The sequence below is a fragment of the Mesoplodon bidens genome (assembly GCF_964165515.1).
Source record: "Mesoplodon bidens genome assembly, chromosome: 1".
Lineage (NCBI taxonomy): Eukaryota > Metazoa > Chordata > Mammalia > Artiodactyla > Ziphiidae > Mesoplodon > Mesoplodon bidens.
The window spans coordinates 163547518-163567351 of NC_138176.1; the positions used below are offsets into that span (position 1 = coordinate 163547518).

Here is a 19834-nt window from a genome sequence, read left to right on the forward strand (position 1 = left end):
GGACAGAGAGGTGGAAGATTATTTTATTTTGTTACGCACAGAGGCCACACACTTCCAGGCAATGGAGCCACCCCTGAGAGCCCACCAGGAGAGCAGGGTCCCCCCAGAGGATGCACTGTGGACGCAGATGGACCCAGTTCTGATCTTAGGCCAGCCACTCCCCAGCTGTGTGACCCTGGGCATGGACTTCACTTTTCGGAGCCTCAGTTTCCCCATCTGGAAAAGGGGCCAGAGCTCACCTTCGTGGGCTGTTGTAAAAGTCAAGGTGCTCACCTGTGTGAAGTGATGGCAGAGCCCGGGCTATCCCTGAACTGTCCCCGGTTTTTCCAGCTGCTCTGGGCCGGGAGCTTGCTGCTGGAAGTGGCTGGCCCCCAGAGGGTTCTGCCCACCACCACCCCTTCAGCTTCTCCCTTGGCTGATGTGGGTCTGTGGACATTGTGTTTTTCCTAAGCTGTCCAGGTCTGTGAGCTCCTTGCAGATACACACAATCTCTAGGGTTACCTAAGTGCCACTCACAAAATCTGCATATAATAGATGCCCATGCACGTCTGTTGAAGGGGTGAATTAGTTTATCCTTTGCACCAAGTTTCTGTTGTCATTATAATTATGTGCCTGTTTCGAAAGCAGAGTCCTAATTTTTCCCCCCAGTAATTCCTGTTTCCTGCCAGAGACAATAGTGGCTCTTCATCCCAAACAGGTGAGACTGGGTCCCTACAGGAGTCCAGCCCCAGGCAGTGTTTCCCACCTGGCCAGCCTCAGCAAGCCAGAAAATGTGCCTAGGAATATAATGAAGCATCTGTTAACAGCTCTTCAAGGAAAGTCACTGGCTAGAGTTCCTAAGCTCTGGAGTCTGTTTCTCTCTGGACCCAGGAAAGCAAGGGCAGGCACGACTGAGACAGCGATGATTCCTTCCAGCCACCTGCCTGGCCACCACCCTGTCCCCAGTGAGGGGAATTACCACCTTGCAGAGCTTCCACTGCAAAACACAAACACCTGGTTGCCCGGGCAGCACCTTGCCACAGTGATGTGATCCAGATGGTCCCTCGAGAGGAAGCTGGGTTGCCAAGGAAACAGAATTGCTGCTGCTCCAGCCAGGAAACCTGGATTCTAGATCCTCTGGACCCCAAGCTTAGAGAAGTGAAGTGATTTGCATAAAGTCACACAGCATGTACCTTTTAGAGCCTGTGCTGCAATGCAGGACTCAATAATCAGAACGATACGTACAGAGCCCTTCTGAGATACCAGCTTGAGTTAAGTACTTTGTACCCATTACTTTGTGAGATGCTGGGAGACACGGCTGGGGTTACCTGTGGCATGGAAGTGATGGAGCTGAGCTGAGCCCAGGTCAGCCTGACCCTGAAGCCTGAGCTTGGACCCTGTCCCATGCTGCCCCCTCTTTGGTTTCCAGATCTTGGCTCTGCACGTCCTGAGACCAGCCCTATCCCAGCAACTCACTGGACCTGACTCAAGGGCCTCTGAAAGCGTGGAGTCCCGGGCTGGGGGCCTGCAGGCTGAGACCACAGTTTCCAGGGCCTGGTCCCTCCTAAGCCCTCACTCTGCTGTGCAAAGTGACTTGGGTAGCTTATGAGGGCTAAGAGGATGGGGGTCTGTTGGCCAGGGTCTTCCTTCCTGTCCCTGCTTGCCAGATGGGCCCTGGGGACGGGCTGAGTGTGACACTCACAATGGGCCTGATCCCTGAGAGAGAAGGCACAACCCAAGAAGGAACAGGAGAAGGAGCGAGGCTCGGAGTTGGGGCAGGCTGGTCTACACCCTCCCCCTATTCTCTTGCTTTTTTCCATCTTCTCTTTAGTCTCAATCATCCAAACATCTATCCAGTCAGAGCCATCTATCCACTCATCCCTCACCTTGTTATAACAAGGATTGTAGTCACTTTGGACAAGTGAATAAATCTCTTTGTTCATCAGTTTTCCAATCTATAAAAGGGGTTGGTTCTTCATGTGAATCAGCAGCACTGATGTTCATAAAATACCCAGCACAGAGCCTGGCATGAAGCAAGGGCTCAATAAATGGTCCTTTCTTTTTTTAGTTTTATTTTTTGGGGGCTGAGCCGTGCAGCATGCGAGATCTTAGTTCCCCGACCAGGGATCGAGCCCTTGCCCCCTGCAGTGGAAGCGCAGAGTCCTAACCACTGGACCGTCAGGGAATTCCCAATAAATGGTACTTTAAATGTTACTTTCTCTCTTGAAAGAATTTTGAGAAGGACTGCTGGGAGACTTGGAGAAACAGAGGCCCTCAAACCTCCCCAGGCCAAGGCACAAACAGGTTGCTGCTGGCCCTGTCTAGCCTGCCTCAGCCGGCTCTTTATTCTCCACTCCTGCACACTGCCCGCTTCCCTCACTGAGGCTCAGCCTCCTCTTTGTGGGGGAAAGAGATGCCCTCTTAACCCTATGTGACCCTCTATGTCTTGGAGACAGCTGTGGCCTTCTGGTCCTGGAGCCTCAAGAAGGGGCCATTCCCTGGCCTAGGTTAATAGGACCTCGCTTATCTACCTACCCACTTGGAGGAAGGAGTGGTTGGCATTGACCTTGGCCCTACCTAAGTAGAGGATCCATATTTTCCAAACCCCAAACCACAACATAGGGGCAGGCACAGGGTTTGGGGCTACATCCAGGTATGAGAGGCATCCTAAGAAAGGCTGAATGCCAACACGTTGGAATATAAAATTGCTAACATGTATACAGCACTTAGTATATGCCAGGCCTCATTCTAAGCACTATACATACGCTGGTTCACTTAATAAATGACTTTTCCAAGGTAACACAGCTGGTGAGTGGAGGGCGGTGGTTTTCACACCCAGACATGCTGTTGCAGAGTCCATGCTTTTAACCACTACTCCTCTCGGTGAAATAGGTGAATGGTTTCTGGAAAAAAATATTTGAAATTGGGGCTGACCAGGGAACTGTGACAATAACAGCTGACATGTACTGAATGGTTACTATATGCCAGGATCTCTCCTCCTCACTTTCCAAAAGACCGTGAGTACTGCATGAGTTCAAAGATGAGAGGGTGTATCACCCACCAACAAGGACAAGTCATTGTCAAATACTTAATATCTCCACCTGCAAGCAATTCAGGTGATCCTGACAAGCTCTCTTGAGTATTAACATGTCTTTCCCAGCATTTCATTGCAACCTGCACATAGAGTAGGGGGCAGCTTATGGCTTCAAGGTTAGATATTCTTGTTTGAATCACAATTCGGACCTTGGTCAAATCACTCAATCTTCCTAAACTCCAGTCTCCTCATCTGTAAAATGGGGCAGACATGGGTCTGGGATCATCATGGATGGTGCACACAGTGCCGGGTGCTGGGAAAACGCTGCCCAAATATTTGCTATCATCATGATTGAAAGGGGCTATAAATCAGATTCTTTTCCTAATCCAGCTGCCCTGCCCTGGCTCTGTAAGTCTAAATAAGCAAGGCTAATGATACCTGCACCATCATTAATTCCTGTCTGTCTGTCTGTCTGTCTAACCCAGAAGGTATTTATAAGGCCATGGCTTGCAATGCTTGCTCTGAAAGTTCCATAACCACCTCGCCCACTTTCTGCCAAGTCCCTGCTCCATGTCACTCTCACACCGTCGAATCCCCTGAAATCCCTCCTCTGGGGGTGAGAAAGCTAAGCTCCAGCTTAAAACCAAAGCTCTGGCTTCCTTAATCCTCTTACCTGGCCCTTTCCTCTGCAGTATTAATTGCTGCCCATGGCTTTATTAACTTCTTGGGCGGCCACAGCGTCTCCAGGGCACCCTGGCGCAGTGGGGACTGTTTGGGCAGGTCCTCTGTCCCAGATGCACCTTTGGGCCGGACAGTGGAAGGCAGCGCTCTGGCTGCAATGTGGCAACACCTTGGTGCCTGAATGGCGATAACCCTTGGCCCTGCATCACCCCAGAGGCTGTGCATCTCCTTGGGGACACCTGCAGAGAAGCAAGGATAGCCAGAGCTCTGGCCCCACTTCTGGCCCTGCTGAGGCCACCTTCCCACCCCTCAGAGCCTCAGTCTCCTCCTCTTTAAATGGGGAAAAGCCCGCCATGGGGATCTCACGGGGCCAGACAAGAAAGGCCGTGTTAAGGGCTGTGTCTGTGTGTAGGATTACTGTCATGTCTCACCCCCAGAATGGGAGCATTCATTGATTTCAAACCCGAAGAGCAGCGACTGTGTGTGGTGCATTTATATGTGTTTGTAGCCCCCGTGCTTGGCACGGAGTGGGCCTGGCACAAGACACTTGTCGTTCCTTGCCCTGAAAATTTCTGTTTAGTATTTTTTATCTTGAGAGGCATTCCCACGTCCAGGACTTCATTATTCTTCCCGCAGCCACGAAGGTAGAGAAATGGTGTGGATGCGTTGGACTGGGGAAGAAATTGATGCTGGGGGTGGTGGTGTTGGCGGGGCATGGCCTGCCCAGGGGAGGTGGAGGTGGAGGTGGGGGTGGAGGGTGGTACCCAGCCCCCGTGGCTTTGTCCAGGGCTGTCCTCTTTGTCTGGAGCACCCTCAAGTGTGGACAAAGGGATGTGGCCCCCAAGATGGCTTAAGGTGGTCATGGGACCTGGTGAGAAAACCACTGCCATGTCAGCTCTCTTCCCATGTTTGGGATGTTGCTAGTTCAAGGGGGAGAGGGTCAGCTTCCCAAATCCCGGGCTCCCTTTTGAACGAGCAGAGAGCCGGCCCAGGCTCTACTGTGGAGCAGGCACCTGGAGCTACACCTGGATGCAGGGCCTGCTCTTTACTGTCTTTACTTGGACAGTTAGCATCTAAATGTGGCAAAGGGGGCTGGTCTGCCAGGTATGGTGGCCATAGAGAGAAGATAGAAAGTTTCCTTCTCTGGAATATTACTCAGCCATAAAAAGAAACGAAAGTGAGCTATTTGTAATGAGGTGGATAGACCTGGAGTCTGTCATACAGAGTGAAGTAAGTCAGAAAGAGAAAGACAAATACCGTATGCTAACACATATATATGGAATTTAAGAAAAAAAATGTCATGAAGAACCTAGGGGTAAGACAGGAATAAAGGTACAGACCTACTTGAGAATGGACTTGAGGATATGGGGAGGGGAAAGGGTAAGCTGTGACAAAGCGAGAGAGAGGCATGGACATATATACACTACCAAACGTAAGGTAGATAGCTAGTGGGAAGCAGCCGCATAGCACAGGGAGATCAGCTCGGTGCTTTGTGACTGCCTGGAGGGGTATAGGGAGGGTGGGAGGGAGGGAGACGCAAGAGGGAAGAGATATGGGAACATATGTATATGTATAACTGATTCACTTTGTTACAAAGCAGAAACTAACACACCATTGTAAAGCAATTATACTCCAATAAAGTTGTAAAAACAAAACAAAAAAGAAAGTTTCCTTCTCAAATTCCTCTCTTGAAGTCAAAATAAGTAAGCAACAATATGCAGAATACAATCAGAAGAATATGGCCGGGACTGGAATATGGCGGCGGCGTGGGGGGTGCGGATGAGGATGGGATGCAGGAGATGGAAATTGGGTGCCTTGTTGTTGGCACTGTGGATGCCTCATCACACACCCTCTGCTTAACACGGGCGCCGTGGCTCTTCCTGGCATCTCCGCCAAGGTGAGTGCTGGAGGGTGCATCCACACCCTGACCCCAAGGAGCCCCCAGCCAATAATGGATGCCAGATGCTGGATGAACACCTCCTCGTCCTGGCCTCTTAGGCTGAGGGGCGCGTTCTGCTCTCTCTCCAGGAGCTCCCCACGGCAGGCACACTGCTTCACATCACACTTCTCATCCTCCTCCTTCCCTTCCGCATCTCATTTCTCTGCTTCTCTACTGGCGCTTTCTAGGCTCCTCCTAAATAAATCGCTTACACTGGAATCTTCATTGCGGGGTCTGCATCTGGGGAAACCCAACCTCAGACACACATCATTTGACTGAGGTGCCTCCAGTGGCCTCTCCTTCCTCTGTTGCCTCACAGACCCCCATCCCAATCATGTGTGTGGAGTCCCAGCTGGGGCTCTGGACTGGAGCTGTGAGGGTCCAGGTAAGACAAGCAGCCCCATCTTGAGAGGGCTCTGCACGGCCTGTCAGGGTCCCGGCCCCCAGGCCCCCCTTGCCATGAGCCAATGCCCTCATCCCCGCACCCCCTCTCCTTCTGGACAGGCCCGGAAAGCAGATCTCCACCAGCTGGGCCTCAGGCAGCCGTGTCCTTGCACACCCTGGCTCTGTGGGGGGAGCCAGCGATGAGCTAACCCCACAGAAGAGAAGGAGGCAGGAAGAGTAGCCCCCCAGCGAGCAGGGGCCTGCCCCGCAGGCCCTCGGGAAGCAGAGGGCTGTGCTGGGGAAACCGCTGAGCAGCCCGAAGACCAGGGCGCTCTCACCTCCCCCCACCCCTGCCAACTCCAACCAGACTCCAGAGGAGCCCATGGCGACCATCGACCATCCTGACCAAGACAGAATCCATGCTCCCTGCAGAAAATATGGGAAATAAAGAGTCAGCTACCTCCCTCCCCCCATCCAGATAGATCCATGATCTCTAAGCTGACATTTTGGTATATTCCCTTCTGTTTTCTGTTTCCTCTGCCTAACCAAATGTATATTTTGTTTTTGCACCTGGTCGAGGTCATACTGAGCATGACATTTTGTTACCCTTCTAAAAAGAAATTAATATTATGTCATAAGTATTTCCGGATGGTAATCATTTTTAGGGGACCTCACTTTTAATGGCCACTGAAATACTCAGTTCCCTTTTCCAGGGCCTTGAAGCTATTTCCAAATCTGCCTTCTCTCATTCTTCCGCGGCACTGACCCCCTCCTCACTGTTCACTCCGGACACCCCAGGGACCATCGCCCCCCCCCCCAATTCCTTAGCCCGGGAACGCTGGGTCCACAAACCCTCTGTCACATGAGCTCCTCCCCAGTTCTTTTTCTCCAAGAGCAGAGTGACCGGGCCTCAGCCCTCAGGGAGCTGGGGGAGGGGAGGGAGCCAGGGGCCACTGGCCCAGGACGACCTACCCCACCTGCTCACACAGGGTCACTCAGAAGAGGGACAGCTCCCTGTGCTCCACATCTGATCACGTGGAGGTCCAAGTCCTGCTTCCAGCCCCGGAAGTCATGTACCTGGTCTGTCTTGTCCCTGTTAGAGCCTCAGTTTCCACCTCTACAAAATGGGTGTGCTGATAAGAGCCCCAGTGGCCTCGCTCACAGCAGTGACTCGACAGAAGGTGAGTGATAAACAGGTTTTGTCCTTTACACCGAGCTGACCGCGAGTCAGTTCCCAGGGGCTGGGTGATGAAATTCAGAGCCCTTTCCTGAGCAGGACCTGACCTGGAGTGCAGAGGCGGCCAAGCAGGAGGAAGGAAGCCAAGTCCCTCCCTCACATCCCAGCTCTGCTGAGCTCAGATGTGGCGGTGGGGGCTGGTGTCCAGGAGGAAGTCTGTCCCCGGCCTCGATGAGGCGCCCAGCCGGGCGGCCTGGCATTTCAAGGGCGAGGGCTCACCTGCCGCTTTCTCTGGGGGGAGCCAGCAAGCGTTAAGAAATCCCCCTGTAATTTGCACCCACCAATCCTGCCTGCTCACTGGGCGGCTGCGAGCCGTTTTTCACGCAGAGCTGCGCACAGCTTTGTCTTAGAGAGACAGATCTGGCAGGGTGTCCCTGAATGAGGCCATTTGTCCTCCCCGGTGATGGTGACGGGAAGGCGGCTGCGTGCTCTGGGGTGGGCAGAGGCAGAGGGGGTGGAGATAGGCCATGGGGGAGGCGTGAAGGTAGAGATAGGAGCTGGGACGCCAAGAGAGGCCAGGAATGTGGCCACCACCATGGGAGTCTGAGAGCCCCCCATTCAGCTAGGTGGGAGCAAGAAGGATTGTTTTCAACGACAGAGGGAAATGCTTTATGACCTGCCTTCTCCTGCTTAAGGAGTCCTGGGTGGGAGTGAAGAAATGACCTGGCTGGCCTCTGAGGTCTGTGCCCCGTCCCAATCCTCTGATGGAGGCAGGACACTTGCCATTGGTCCCTGGCGTTGGGTCTGTCTCTGAGCCTCAGGGCTGCTTCATAAGTTGCTGCAGAAGCTCCCCTGGGATCGAGGGCTTCCAAGAAGGACCAAGCTTCTCCCAAGCCCCTCCTGAGTGGATCACAGGCCACAGACCGGGAGGCGCAGAGCAGGGGCCCCATCACGTTCCTGATTCCTTAGCTCCCAGGCTGGCCGGGGGCCCAGGGCGTGCCTCAGCCCCTTCCTGTGGTCAGAGCAGGGGCCCCATCACGTTCCTGATTCCTCAGCTCCCAGGCTGGCCGGGGGCCCAGGGCGTGCCTCAGCCCCTTCCTGTGGTCGAGCTGGGGGCTGTCGGCACACTGGAGAAACCAGGCCAGGCAGATGTTTGTCAACACAAAGCAAGTGATCCACTTTGCTTGGGTCTCCACTCCTGGGCCCAGGGCTCAGGCTGCTGTGTTGGGATGTGAGTGTGTGTGTAGAAAAGAGGTAAGAAACACACATGTCCACAGGGCCCAGCAGGTTTCCAAATTCAGGAAATGCTTGGGGTGTGAGACAACTCGGGAAGCACGGCACTTATCCGAGGGGTCAGCCACCAGCCAGTCCGTGCCGGGCTGGGTCCAAGGTTCCCATTCAAAGGAAGCCAGGCATTTGACTGGACAGTGCAATCTTCCAAAGAGCAGATGTTGGCAACTAATATGCATTTTTAAAAACTGCTGAACAGTCGGACCTCAGCTGTCTGTAGGTCACATCCAACCCACAGCAGGTCGTTGACAACTGCCCTCTGCTTGTCCCTAAGAAGGCTGGCCTCCTCTTCCTCGGAGGTCTCAGGGTCTGCCTCTTCAGCCCTGACCTCTCTCCTGAGTTCTCTGGTCCCTTCTCCAAATGCCTACTGGTCGCCTCTCCCAGGATGCCCCTGGGATGCCCTGGCACCTCCCAGACCTGTGGCTCTCTCCACTTCTTCCACTCTGCCAGCAGCCCCATGCCTCTCACCTCTCAGAGGGAGCCCGGAGTCATCATTCAGGGAGGCAAGAGGGGCGTGAGGACGGGCAGTGGGCAACCCAGGCTCTTGTCTGCACTCTGCCCCGCCTCACTGTAACCTGGGGCAGATCCCCCTTTCTCTGGGCCCTGGGCTCCCCATCCCCTGGGTCCTGACATTCCCTATTCTATTATTTTAACCCGCCTCTGGGCTGTTCACAGGGGCAACCAAAGGGACAGGGTCATTCAAGCGTGGACAGTAGCAGAGGCACACAGAGGGCTCTTGGGGACCTTGGACATGGTAACTGCCTGGTGCTTGGTGCCCACGAAGCCAGCAGGCGTGGGCCTCTTGGTGCCAGGGAGGCTGACATTTCAGCACTGCCTGCCAAATTGCCGAGAGCAGGCAGGCAGCGACTCGGGGGGGGCGGGGGGGCCTGCCGTGGCCTGGAGGAGGGGACAAGGGGAGGCGCAAGGCAGGTGACCTCCTGGACTGAGGCAGAGGAGGGAGCCGCGGGCCCCCAAGGACCTTCCCAATGAGGAGGATGCTGTCGTGCGTGCTCATGTGCGCGTGCTCCCGTGTGCGAGCACACAGGCTAAAGGCTGCACCAGAACAAAGAGCTGGGGGCTGGGTATCAGAGGGGCCCACGTGGAGACGCCTGACTTGGCTGTCTGCTGCAGTGTCTGCTCTGCGCTCACGCTCTGTCTCTCTCTCTCTCTCTCCCCCTCTCTCCCTCTCTCTCCCTCTCTCTCTCTCTCACACAGACACACACCGCACAGCACTGCCCCCAGGCCTGAGCACCTGCTCCAGAGCCCACCAATGCTGGCGCGCACAGCCCAGCCCAGCGCACCGCCATCTCTCCTGACAAAGCCCCGCTCTGCTTCTCGCTGCATGAGCTCATCCCACCGGTCCTCTGGCCCTAGCTTGGCCTCCTGACAAGAGAGACAGACAGGGAGATAGAGTGGGAGAGGGGTGGGGGAGGCAGAAGGGGAGACACACTCGCACACACACACACACGCACACACACGCACACACACACACAGAGAGACATGTTCACCGCCACATATACACACACACACACATCACAACGCAGGGAGAAAGTCAGAGGCAGCAAGAAAGGGAAGGACAGAGACAGACAGCATCAGAGGCCCTCAGAGAGAAAGGAGAGGGAAGGACTGGGAGGGTAAACACTGCACTAGCCAGTGAGGCAGAGTGGGAACCCAGACAGAGACAGGAAGACGGGAGGGCGGAGAGGCTGCAGGAGCTCTGGGGACAGAGCGTGTTCTAGAACTGCAGAAGCCTGGCTGGGAGAGGCCCAGGTGGGCCCTGTAGTGGCCGGTGTGGCCACTGCACACACACAACTGACACCATGGGGACTCTCCCAGCTGTACCCAGAGGTGGGGTTAGGCAGGTCATGCACCCACCCACAGAGCCTCAGGGAAAGAGAGGGTGGGAAACAGCCTCACTAAGGCAGAAAGGGCCTTAGAGAGGTCGGGAACCATGTTGGGAAAAAGATAGACAGAAGTAGAGAAGGAAGGCCAGAAAGTAATATTGACTCGACACCCACTGTGCGCCAGGTATTAGCTGGGCCCCTCACTTCCACACCTGGGGAATTTCATTTAATCCTCCCGGGCAGCCTGTGGGATCGGCATATAATCCCTCTTTACAGATGAGGCCACAGCTCTGGGAGGTGGGCAATGTGGAGAAGATGGGGGCCAGTGCTGGAGTCGTTTCTGGAATCTGGGGTCACTGCTGTGTTCTCTGTGGTCTCCACCCCTCTCATGGTCAAGCCTGCCCCCTGCGGACCCTTTATCCCAACCAACAAAACCAGGAGCTGAAGTCTTCCCTGTCAGACTGGTGCCCTGCCTTCCCAAAAGACGGGCCAAGCAGGGGGATGACGGGGACCCTGAGAGCCGTGAGGCTCATACTTCTCAAGAGGGCAGGCGGCCTGGGAAAGGTGGTTAGTCATGGCTCTTGGGGCTGACCTGGGTTTGACTCCTGATAAGTGAATTCAAGTGACAGCTAAGCCACAGGCCCTGTTGGGCCTCAGTGTTCTCAGCTGCAGAATGGGTATACTGAGAATGCACCTCGTGGGCCTAGGACCTATCATGTGACTAGATAGACACATGCATGGGAAAGGGCTCTCTAGACTGTAAAGAGCAGTGCACAACTGGGGGTACAGATGGGGAAGGAACAAATCCCTTGTCTCAGGAGAAGAAGTGATGCTGGAAATACCACTTAGAGGAGGGCAGGGCCATGCTAGAGAGATCTGAGTGAAGCAAAGAGCTCTCCCAAATGGAGTAGCTTCCCAGATCCTGGCCCAGGTGATCAGAGGCCTCCTAAATCTTGGTCCCGAACTGGTCCCAGAGTCAACAGTGATGCAGTGGGCACAGCTTTAGGCATGGATTCAGGAGGCCAGGACTTCAAGTCTCTCGGCTCTATCATTTACAGCAGGCAAGTCACAAGACCTCTCTGAGCTTCAATTTCCTCATCCATAAGTGTAGAAAATATCCTGTGTCTCACAGAGCTGGGCATTGAAGCAAATATGGTAGAGTACCCAGAACGTACTAGCAGGGGTGTGAGAGACCCTTGAGGGAGGGGCTACACATGGACCAGGGGAGCAGCTGGGGTTCCTGGGACAGCCCATTCTCCTGTTTTCCTTCTATCCCTCTGGCCACGCTCTCCCTGTCTTGGTTTTGCCTTTTATATATCCCTTGGAGTCATCCCTTTGTCTCCACTCCACTCCACAGGAAGTGGAAACTTCCTGGTCCAGCCACCATCATCCTCATCCTGACATCCCAGCAATCTGCCAGCTGGCTCCCTCCATCCACACCGGCCTCCCCTGGGCAATCTGTTCTTTTGTAGCTCGAGCGATCTTTGCAAAATTAGAATTTAGCCACGTTCCCGTTACTCTTAGGACAACCCTCAAGACAGGCCCTGTGTGTCTAACTGCTGCTGACTTCTGCCCCAGGGCTCTGGAACCACTGGCCTTCCTTTTAGTTCTGCTAAAAAAAAAAACCATGCTTGCTTCTACCTCAGGGCCTTTGCATAGGCTGTTCCCTTTACCTGGGCAGTCCTTCCTCCTTTTCTTCCCCTACTCAACTCTTACTTGACCTTTGAGTCTCAGGGAAACCTTTCCCCACTCCCAAGTGGTCTTGTGGCATCCCTGAGACCGTTCCTTCATGGCCCTCATCACAGCTTGAATTTACGCACACAGTCACACATACAGCTGTGATTTTTTTGCATGTCTTTTTTTAAAAATTGAAGTATAGTTGATTTACAATGCTGTGTTAGTTTCTGGTGTACAGCAAACAGCTGTGATTATCTGGTCGATGATTTTCTCTCCCTCTAGACCAGGCATCAGGAAACTATCCTATCATCTACTTTCATAAATAAGGCTTTCTTGGAACTAGCCACACTTACTTGTTTATATATTGTCTATGGCTGCTTTCATATTGCCTGCAAGGTCTAAACTATTTACGATCTGGCCCTTTACAAAGAAAGTTTGCCGATCCCTGCTCTGGACGGTACATTTCCCGAGGTGAGACCACATCTGTTTTACCCCTCAGCACAACCCAGCCCCAGCCAGATACCTGCAAAGAGCAAGCACTAAATAGCGATATGGATGTATATGCTTCTTGGATGAGCAGCAATTTTTACCTTGTCAAAATTGTATTGACTTAAGTTATTATTAAAACTGCAGATTCCATCAGGAACAGACGTCTCTTATGAGATTCCAAGACCATTTTCTGGCAAGCAGTTCAATACAATAGCGATATCCCAACACAGGCTGGCACGTCAGGGATCTCAGAGCAGCTATTGGCTAATGAGACCTTCACCACCTTTTATACGTGACCTGCCATCCACGTGCTTGGACCGTTGTAAACACAGCAAAGCACAAACCCGTGTTCAAGCGATTGTGGGCTGTGCAGACTGATGAAAACCCATCATGAGATGTCCTTTAAACGTTTGCATTAAGCTGTTTCTATATACACTCCAAAGAACTGATGGACGAATTCAGAGAAAACGTCTGTTTTATTGTTATACAGAGGAAATAACTGACTTTTTTTCTTTTTCAATGAATTGTTCAGACTCCATAAAGAACGTTAACAACATCTAGACACTGCTTGGCACTGACCCCGGCAACGCAGGTCTCATTGTCATTCCTGCCTTCCCGAGGAGATAAACTGAGGCTCAGAGGCCACACACTCAGCAAGTGACAGGGCTGGGTTGTCCAGGTCTGTTCAAGTAAAAGCTTACACAGCTTCCCCTGCTTTTAAGCAAAGTAATGAGGATGGAGGGACAGGTAAAGCTGCATCTTTAGTGTGCTTAAAGCCCTCACAGACAGAATGCTGCCTGGCACCTTCCGTGGCCTCTGTTTACTATAGAGTCAGGGGGTCCCGTGCCGGGACAGAGTTGCAATGGAGAACACTACACAGAGCAGTCTTTTAGAATCCTGAATGTACTGATTCATTTTTATTTTAACTTGTGTTTTATGTTAAATAAAAAAAAATCTTAAATGAATGCAGTGGAGCCTCAGGGTTAAGGATGCTGATTCTGGAGTATAGGCCTGGGCTTAAATCCCAGCTCTGCCACTTCTTAGCTGTGTGGCCTGGGGAAATCTCTGCAGCTTCTCTGAGCCTCAGTTTCCTGGGCTGTAAATTGGGGATGATCACAGCACTTACACCAAGGGGTCACTGTGGTGATGGAATGAGATGATGTGCACCTCCCTTTAGCCTGTTTTTGGGGTGTGGTGTGCCCTGGGCCCCTTGCTGGCCCTGAGATGAGGGACAGGCCCTACTTGTGGGTTCAAGAGGCCAGCAGGTGAGCTGCTGCTACTCGGGGGCTCACGCCATACCTGGACCAACCGAGATGCCAGCCAACAGGGGTGGTGACAGCCTTGGGTTTAAGTCCATCCAGTGCCCCACCCCCACTCCCGACGATACCGTGGAGCCCCCAGCCGTCACCTACCGGCAGACTTCGGAGTGAACTTGTCTCGGTTTGCGGCACACACAGCCAGCAGTCTGTAGCCGAGGTCCAGGTCGAATCCTTGCTGAGCTGCCACTCGACTGACCACCTGCCAGCAAGATGGGGAGGAAGGGCAGGGGTGAGTCACTGTCCACGCCAGGCCTCTGAATCCAGAGTGGCAGATGTGCCCATTTCACAGGTGAGGCAGGCAGGCTAAGGCAGGTCCCCAATGTCAGGCAGAGCTGGGACTCAAACTGCCTCGTTCAGTCACTCAGCAAACACTGATAAGCACCTCCTCCATGCCAGGCCCTGGGATCCCGGGCCCTGCCCTCAGGGGTTTCCAGGCCAGAGGTAGGCCTGACCCCAAAGCCCAGGCCCTGCCACTTTCAAATCTGGCCCCATTCTAGGAGTTGGCGGGGGAATGCTGTACTACGGCGTTTTGTGTGGCCCCAGGCCAGGGTCTCTGCTCCCCAGGTGCAGCTCTTCAAATTCCCCTCAAGGAAGTCTCCCATGCCTCCCAGCTCTCCCCCATCCCTCACTGAGCTCCAGCAGTCACCACTGCGGGGCACTTGCTATCATCAATACTCCAAGCACGGTCACCACCCAGCGGCATCGGTCCCTCTTGAGTCAGAATCTGCACCTGGGGAGAAGCACTGATTTAGGACTCACTGCTTCCCAGGAGCTCCAGCTTGGAGCTGCCAAACGGACAGCTTAGAATTCCCCAGATGGACACGCCTGGTGCTCCCCAGCTCCGTGCCAAGCGCTCTGCAGCCTCTCAGACCCTAGTCCCCAAACTGCAGGGCTGTCATGCTCAGCCTGGGGTCTGTCTCCAGCGCCAAGTGCTGGCTCTGCACACGGGAGTCACCTATAAGAGCGCCGGCTGTGCATTCAGACCAGAGGTCTCCCACCCATCTCCTTGTGAGCCTCAGACGTGTGGGCTGGAAGTGGGAGAAGCCAGGGGCTGGGAGGGCTGTCACTCCTAGGGGGTGGGGGGCAGTGAGGAACAGGACGCTCCTGGGGCCCCATGAACGGTTACGCAGGCTCATACCTGCCCGTTCCCAGGTGTCTCGCCAGCCAGACCTGCTCCCTCCTGCCTAGCTTCCACATTAACAGCTGCCAAATTAGGTTTCCTTATTAAGAAGAAAGGACCTTGGAAAATGGAGTCGTTTCAGGAAGTAGCTGGGGCGGCTATGGCTGTCTGGGAAAGGAGTGCTCCCAGATGTGGGGCTCATTCTTCTGAGAAAGGGAAGGCTCCGTCGTCGAGCCCCTAGAGACCACCTGCTGCAGAGGCGCTCGGAGGTCCTCAGAGGGCCGAGGCTGCCGTGGGTTTTGGCCCGGCCCCTGCAGCCATTAGAACAGTTACCCATTATATGCTTTATATTTTAGGGGTTCATTACAAGGGCTCTAGAGCTACAAAGTGTGGGAAACCCACTTATCTAGGCCAGCCACCTCATTTACCATATATGGACACTTGAGGCCCAGAAAGAGTGTCCGTGTTGCACCAGGAAGGAACCAGTGGATCCTCCCTTTCCAGGACCACCAGCGCCTCCTGCCCTGCCTCCCCACCTCCATCTCCTGGGAGCTCCCTGTGCGGGAGGAAAAAGGACTTTCTCAGGTTAGAATGTTTGCTCAGCTTCTCTGCTGCAGACAGAAGCCCCTGACTCAGAAGTCTTCTGTCTCCCCAGGCCTCTTTCCCACGGGCTCTATCTGCCCCTGTACTGCAGTTCTTATGCACCCTGCCCGCCCCGCCCTGCACGGTCGGCCACATGCACGCCACGTTCCAGAGTCACCGAGCCATCCCAGGGTCGGGTCTTCTTCAGTGTTAGTCTCACTGTCCAAGCAGAAAAACCGAGGCCCCTAATTCTTTATGGCCTGTTGAGTATTTCAGTTCTGGAGACAGACACTGTACATCGGGAGAAGGGTTCTGGAAGGGTCACTTCAGCTCAGATGTTGACTATGGTGCCCTCACTGGTAGGAGAGCCTTGGGGTGGATGCGAGTGAGCACAGGTAGTTTGTGTGGACTTTTGCATCAGTGAGGCTCCTGTTTGTGGGCTATGTTGACACAGTGGTGTAATGAGAATGCTCGCTCCCAGGTTCGAGGGCTAAGTAAATGTTTCCTTCATAAGCAGTGAGGTGCCAAATTCTCACAACAGTTCCAGGAAGTGTTATTACTATCTCTGTTTTACAGATGAGGAGACTGAGGATGAATAACAGCCTGAGGTTACAACGCTTGTTTGTGAGACAGCTAGGATGCAATGCCAGGCAGTCAGGCTGCAAAGCCTGGGCTCTTTCCACGAGAGGAATTCTTTTTCAGCCCACAAAGGGTTAAGGCCATAACTTCCAACCTGCAATGGAGAACCCTCAGGCTCTGGGTTGAGGGCAGAAAGGCAAAGGTCCTTCTGTTTGGCCAATACTGGCTAATCCTGTTGCTCTGGTTCCAAGAAAAAAGAAAGAAAGAAACTAGCTACCTTGAGCAAGAAGGGCCTGGTACTGGTTCTAAGGGCTCCCCTGCAGGCCCGGAAGTATCTGTCACCAAGTGCCCTGAGCCCAGTGTTCAGAAGGGTCATTGGTTCCAACAGTCTCCTTTTACCAAGACAGAGAGGGTAGGGCCTGGCTGAAGGTCACACAGCACAGGTGTGGCAGAGCAGGCTAAGCTGGACCCTGCGATTCTAGAGTACCTGGTGCAGCCCCTGGCTTCCCCTGGCCCAGTCTAAGGACCCCCGGAAAGTCCGGTGAGGTGAGTCTGATTGACTGTTGTGGGGAGGGCGGGCTCAGCTGAGCAGCCTCCTGTCGTGTTTCAGGGAGGCCTTCTCCCACCCCAATGGGCGTAAAGACCCCTCAGTGAAGACCTCTCCCCAACAAAGGCCTGCGGTGAGTGGCCGCAGAGCTGCTGCCCTCTGCTGGCTGCCTGGGTCCAGCCAGCTCGGCTCAGCCCAGCCCTCGAGGTGCTCCTAAGGCTGACCGGTGGAGCCTGGCTGTCTGAGACCTAGACCCTGGGGCCCTGTAGGTCAGGGAGTCCAGCCCCTCATGCCACTGAGAGGGAAACTGAAGTCCAGAGGCAAGGGAGGGGGCATATTCAAAGGCATGTGACAGTTACGTTAGTCCCATAACGGGAGTGTGTTGTCTTGAAAAGCAGTGAGCCTCCTGGCCATGAAGCAGGACAGGCTGTCTGGGAAATGCTAAAGAACGGGTTTCTGCTCCCAGCTGGTGGCTGGACTCTGACTTTCTATGAGGCAGTCAGGGGAACTGGCCTGTGCTCCAATCCTGCTCCATCCTATACTGTGCAACTTAAGACAAGTTACTTAACCTCTCTGAGCCTCAGGTTCCTCTTCTGTAAAGGTACAAGGATGTCTCTCATTTCCAAGGTTATGTGTGATGGGCTCTGCCAGTTCCATGTGTCCCAGTTCTGTCTCATGGTTATACCCTAAGCCCCTCAGGGCAGAGCCTTCATTTCCTACTTTGCTACCATTCTCAATACTGGGGTGGACAGGTATTTGTGGCTACTGCTGCTGCTGCTGTGGAGTCAGGCATGAGACGGAGTTCTGGATCTGCCAATTATTCGTTGTTGTATCTCACCCAGGTGATTTAACCTCTCTGGGCCTCAGTTTCCTCATCTGTGGAATGGGTAAAAAATCTCCTCCTTGCAAGGATGACAGCCAGGACCAGGCACACAGCTCAGTGAATGCTGTCTGTGACCATACACCCATGGCTTCAGCACTGAACTCTCTGAGGCTGTGGGGAATTCCTCCCTGGAGAGACGGGGAGGGTACTGCTGCTGTGCTAACTGGTTTCTGGCTCCCTTTCCCACCTCCTCTCGTACCCGTCTCCTCTCCCCTATGCTCTGGCCGCCTCAGTCTTCTTTCTGTTCCTCGAGGAGATCAAGCATGTTCCACCTTAGGGGAGGAAGGAGGAGCAAGTCCAGAGAGGCCTGACTTTGAGGGGGACCCCCAGAGAGGGGGCTCAGCCCTGCTGCTAAGGGAGGGGCCAGGGAAGAACCTGGTCCTGAAGAGTAAGTAGTGCCCGTGCTGATGCCCCTCAGGAGGGGCCGTGGGGCTCCTGCACTTCTGCATCCTGGCGTCAGAGGGCATGAAGGAGAGAGTGGGGCAGGGGGCTGCCAGCGTCCCAAGGCTCTTCATCCCAGGGCCTGGCCCTGGTGTGGCAAAAATGGTCCATTTACTGCCCAAGGCTAAGTGGTTTTTAATTTGTATCCTCCAAGTAAGCCGGATCCAGAGGAATTTGTTTCCAGAGGTCACCCAGGGGATGATAGCAGCCTGGAGGGCTCAGGCTGCCCCCTGAATGGGAAGCGGTGCGAGTGCGTGCGTCCGTGCGTCCATGCGTGTGCGTGTGTGTGTGTGTGTGTGTGTGTGTGTGTGTGTGTGTGCTGTGGAGCGGGATGGGGGGTACTCGGCAGCCTCGTCCTGCCTAGGCCCCTTGGGATCTCTCACCTGTCCTATCTCATCCTTCCCCATGGGGCACGGCTGGGGCTGAGGATGCCCAGGGGGATAGGAGGACTGGCAGCAAGCAGGGCCCTGGGGTCCTGGGGGGGGTCAGTGGTACCAGCCTGGGACTGCAGCAAGCTGCTCCCCTTCTCTATTGTCTTGTTTGTAAAATAGCAGTGATAAGCCTTTCCCTGCCCCCTTGCAGGGTCTTCATAAGGATGCAAGGAGACAGTGCCAGGAAAATGCTGTGGGCACCAAGGGTGTCTTCTATGACCACCCCCCCAAACTTTCCTGCTGCTGGTTCTATTGTGCTCCAAGTGACAGTCAGACTCAGGTCTCTACGGCTGTGGCCAGTGGGCCAAAGTCCCCTTTCTGGCTAAGCGGCAGGTCGGGGGTTTGGGTGGGGGTCAGAGCTGGCCATTCAACCAAGTGTATGCCTTAAACTGGGGTGCAGAGCTGGCACTGGGCTTTTGTCTACACAGTTTCCTGTGATCTCATCCCCTGCCAGTCAGATCCTACAGTTTTCCTTGGGCTCCCTCCTCCAGGAAGACCTCCAGAATCCCTCCATCCTACCCTCCAAGGATGCTCCCCTTCAGAGCTCACACAAATCACATCCCATCCCTCACCTGCTTAAGACCCTTCAAGAGCTCTGCATTGCTCTTCAAATCATCTCCAAACTCTTCTCACTTAGCTTGCAGGCTCTGTGTTAGTTGGTTTCTGCTTCCCCCTTTGACCTCATCTTGTACCCCTCTCCCTCTCCTGTGCTCCAGACATCTGAGACTTTTGTCTGTTCCTTGAACAAACCAAGCCTCGGGGCCTTTGCACTGGCAGTTCCCTCTGCCTGGAGCACCCTTCTCTCTCATCTTCCCCTGGCTGACTCCTTTCTGCTCCTCAGGTCTCAGCTGGAGGTCACCTCCACCAAGACTTTTCCTGACCACCACCCTGCCCCCTCTTACGGGGCGCTGGGTTACATACTTACATACTCCTTATGTGTTTAGCATCTGCCTCCCCATTGGAAGGTAAGCTGTTTGAGAGAGGCCCATTGTGCTCACTGCACTCCCCTCGGGGGGCCCCTGTGCAGGACCTGCCCACAGCAGGGACTTGGTGAATGTTTGTTGAATGAATAGATGAATGACAGGGCTGGGGCAGGGCCAGTTTCTAGTCATCTCCTGTCCATCTGCCCAGCCAGCCTGGCCAGGGCCATTGTTGGATTCAGCCTCAGGTCCCCACCTCCTAGGCAGGGCCAGGCTTGGGATGAGGTGCTGGGGAGCGTGGCAGCCCCCCTCCCCCTTCACTTACGGCTACCAGCAGCTGGGATGGGAGTAACATCTGTCTCTGCCCGCAAGGCTTAGCCTGACCCAGGATCTCCACAAAGAGGATTAAGGGAGCTGGGTGAGGTGGGGGAGCTCAGGGGGCTGGAGGATAAGGAGGGCTGGGCAGTGCAGGCTGCCGCCTGATTTGGCCCAGTGGCCCTGAGGGAGCCAGATGGTGT

At 54.4% G+C, this 19834-nt stretch overlaps 1 protein-coding gene across 3 annotated transcripts in view; it reads right to left on the bottom strand.

Moving 5' to 3' along the window:
- Window positions 1-19834, bottom strand: part of ZMIZ1 (zinc finger MIZ-type containing 1) — a 234402-nt gene that overhangs the window by 81068 nt on the left and 133500 nt on the right. For all 3 annotated transcript variants that reach the window (XM_081237855.1, XM_081237854.1, XM_081237853.1), the window contains exon 7: window positions 13907-14012. In XM_081237855.1, coding sequence (XP_081093981.1) covers window positions 13907-14012 — 106 coding nt within the window. The remainder of the gene's footprint in view (window positions 1-13906; window positions 14013-19834) is intronic.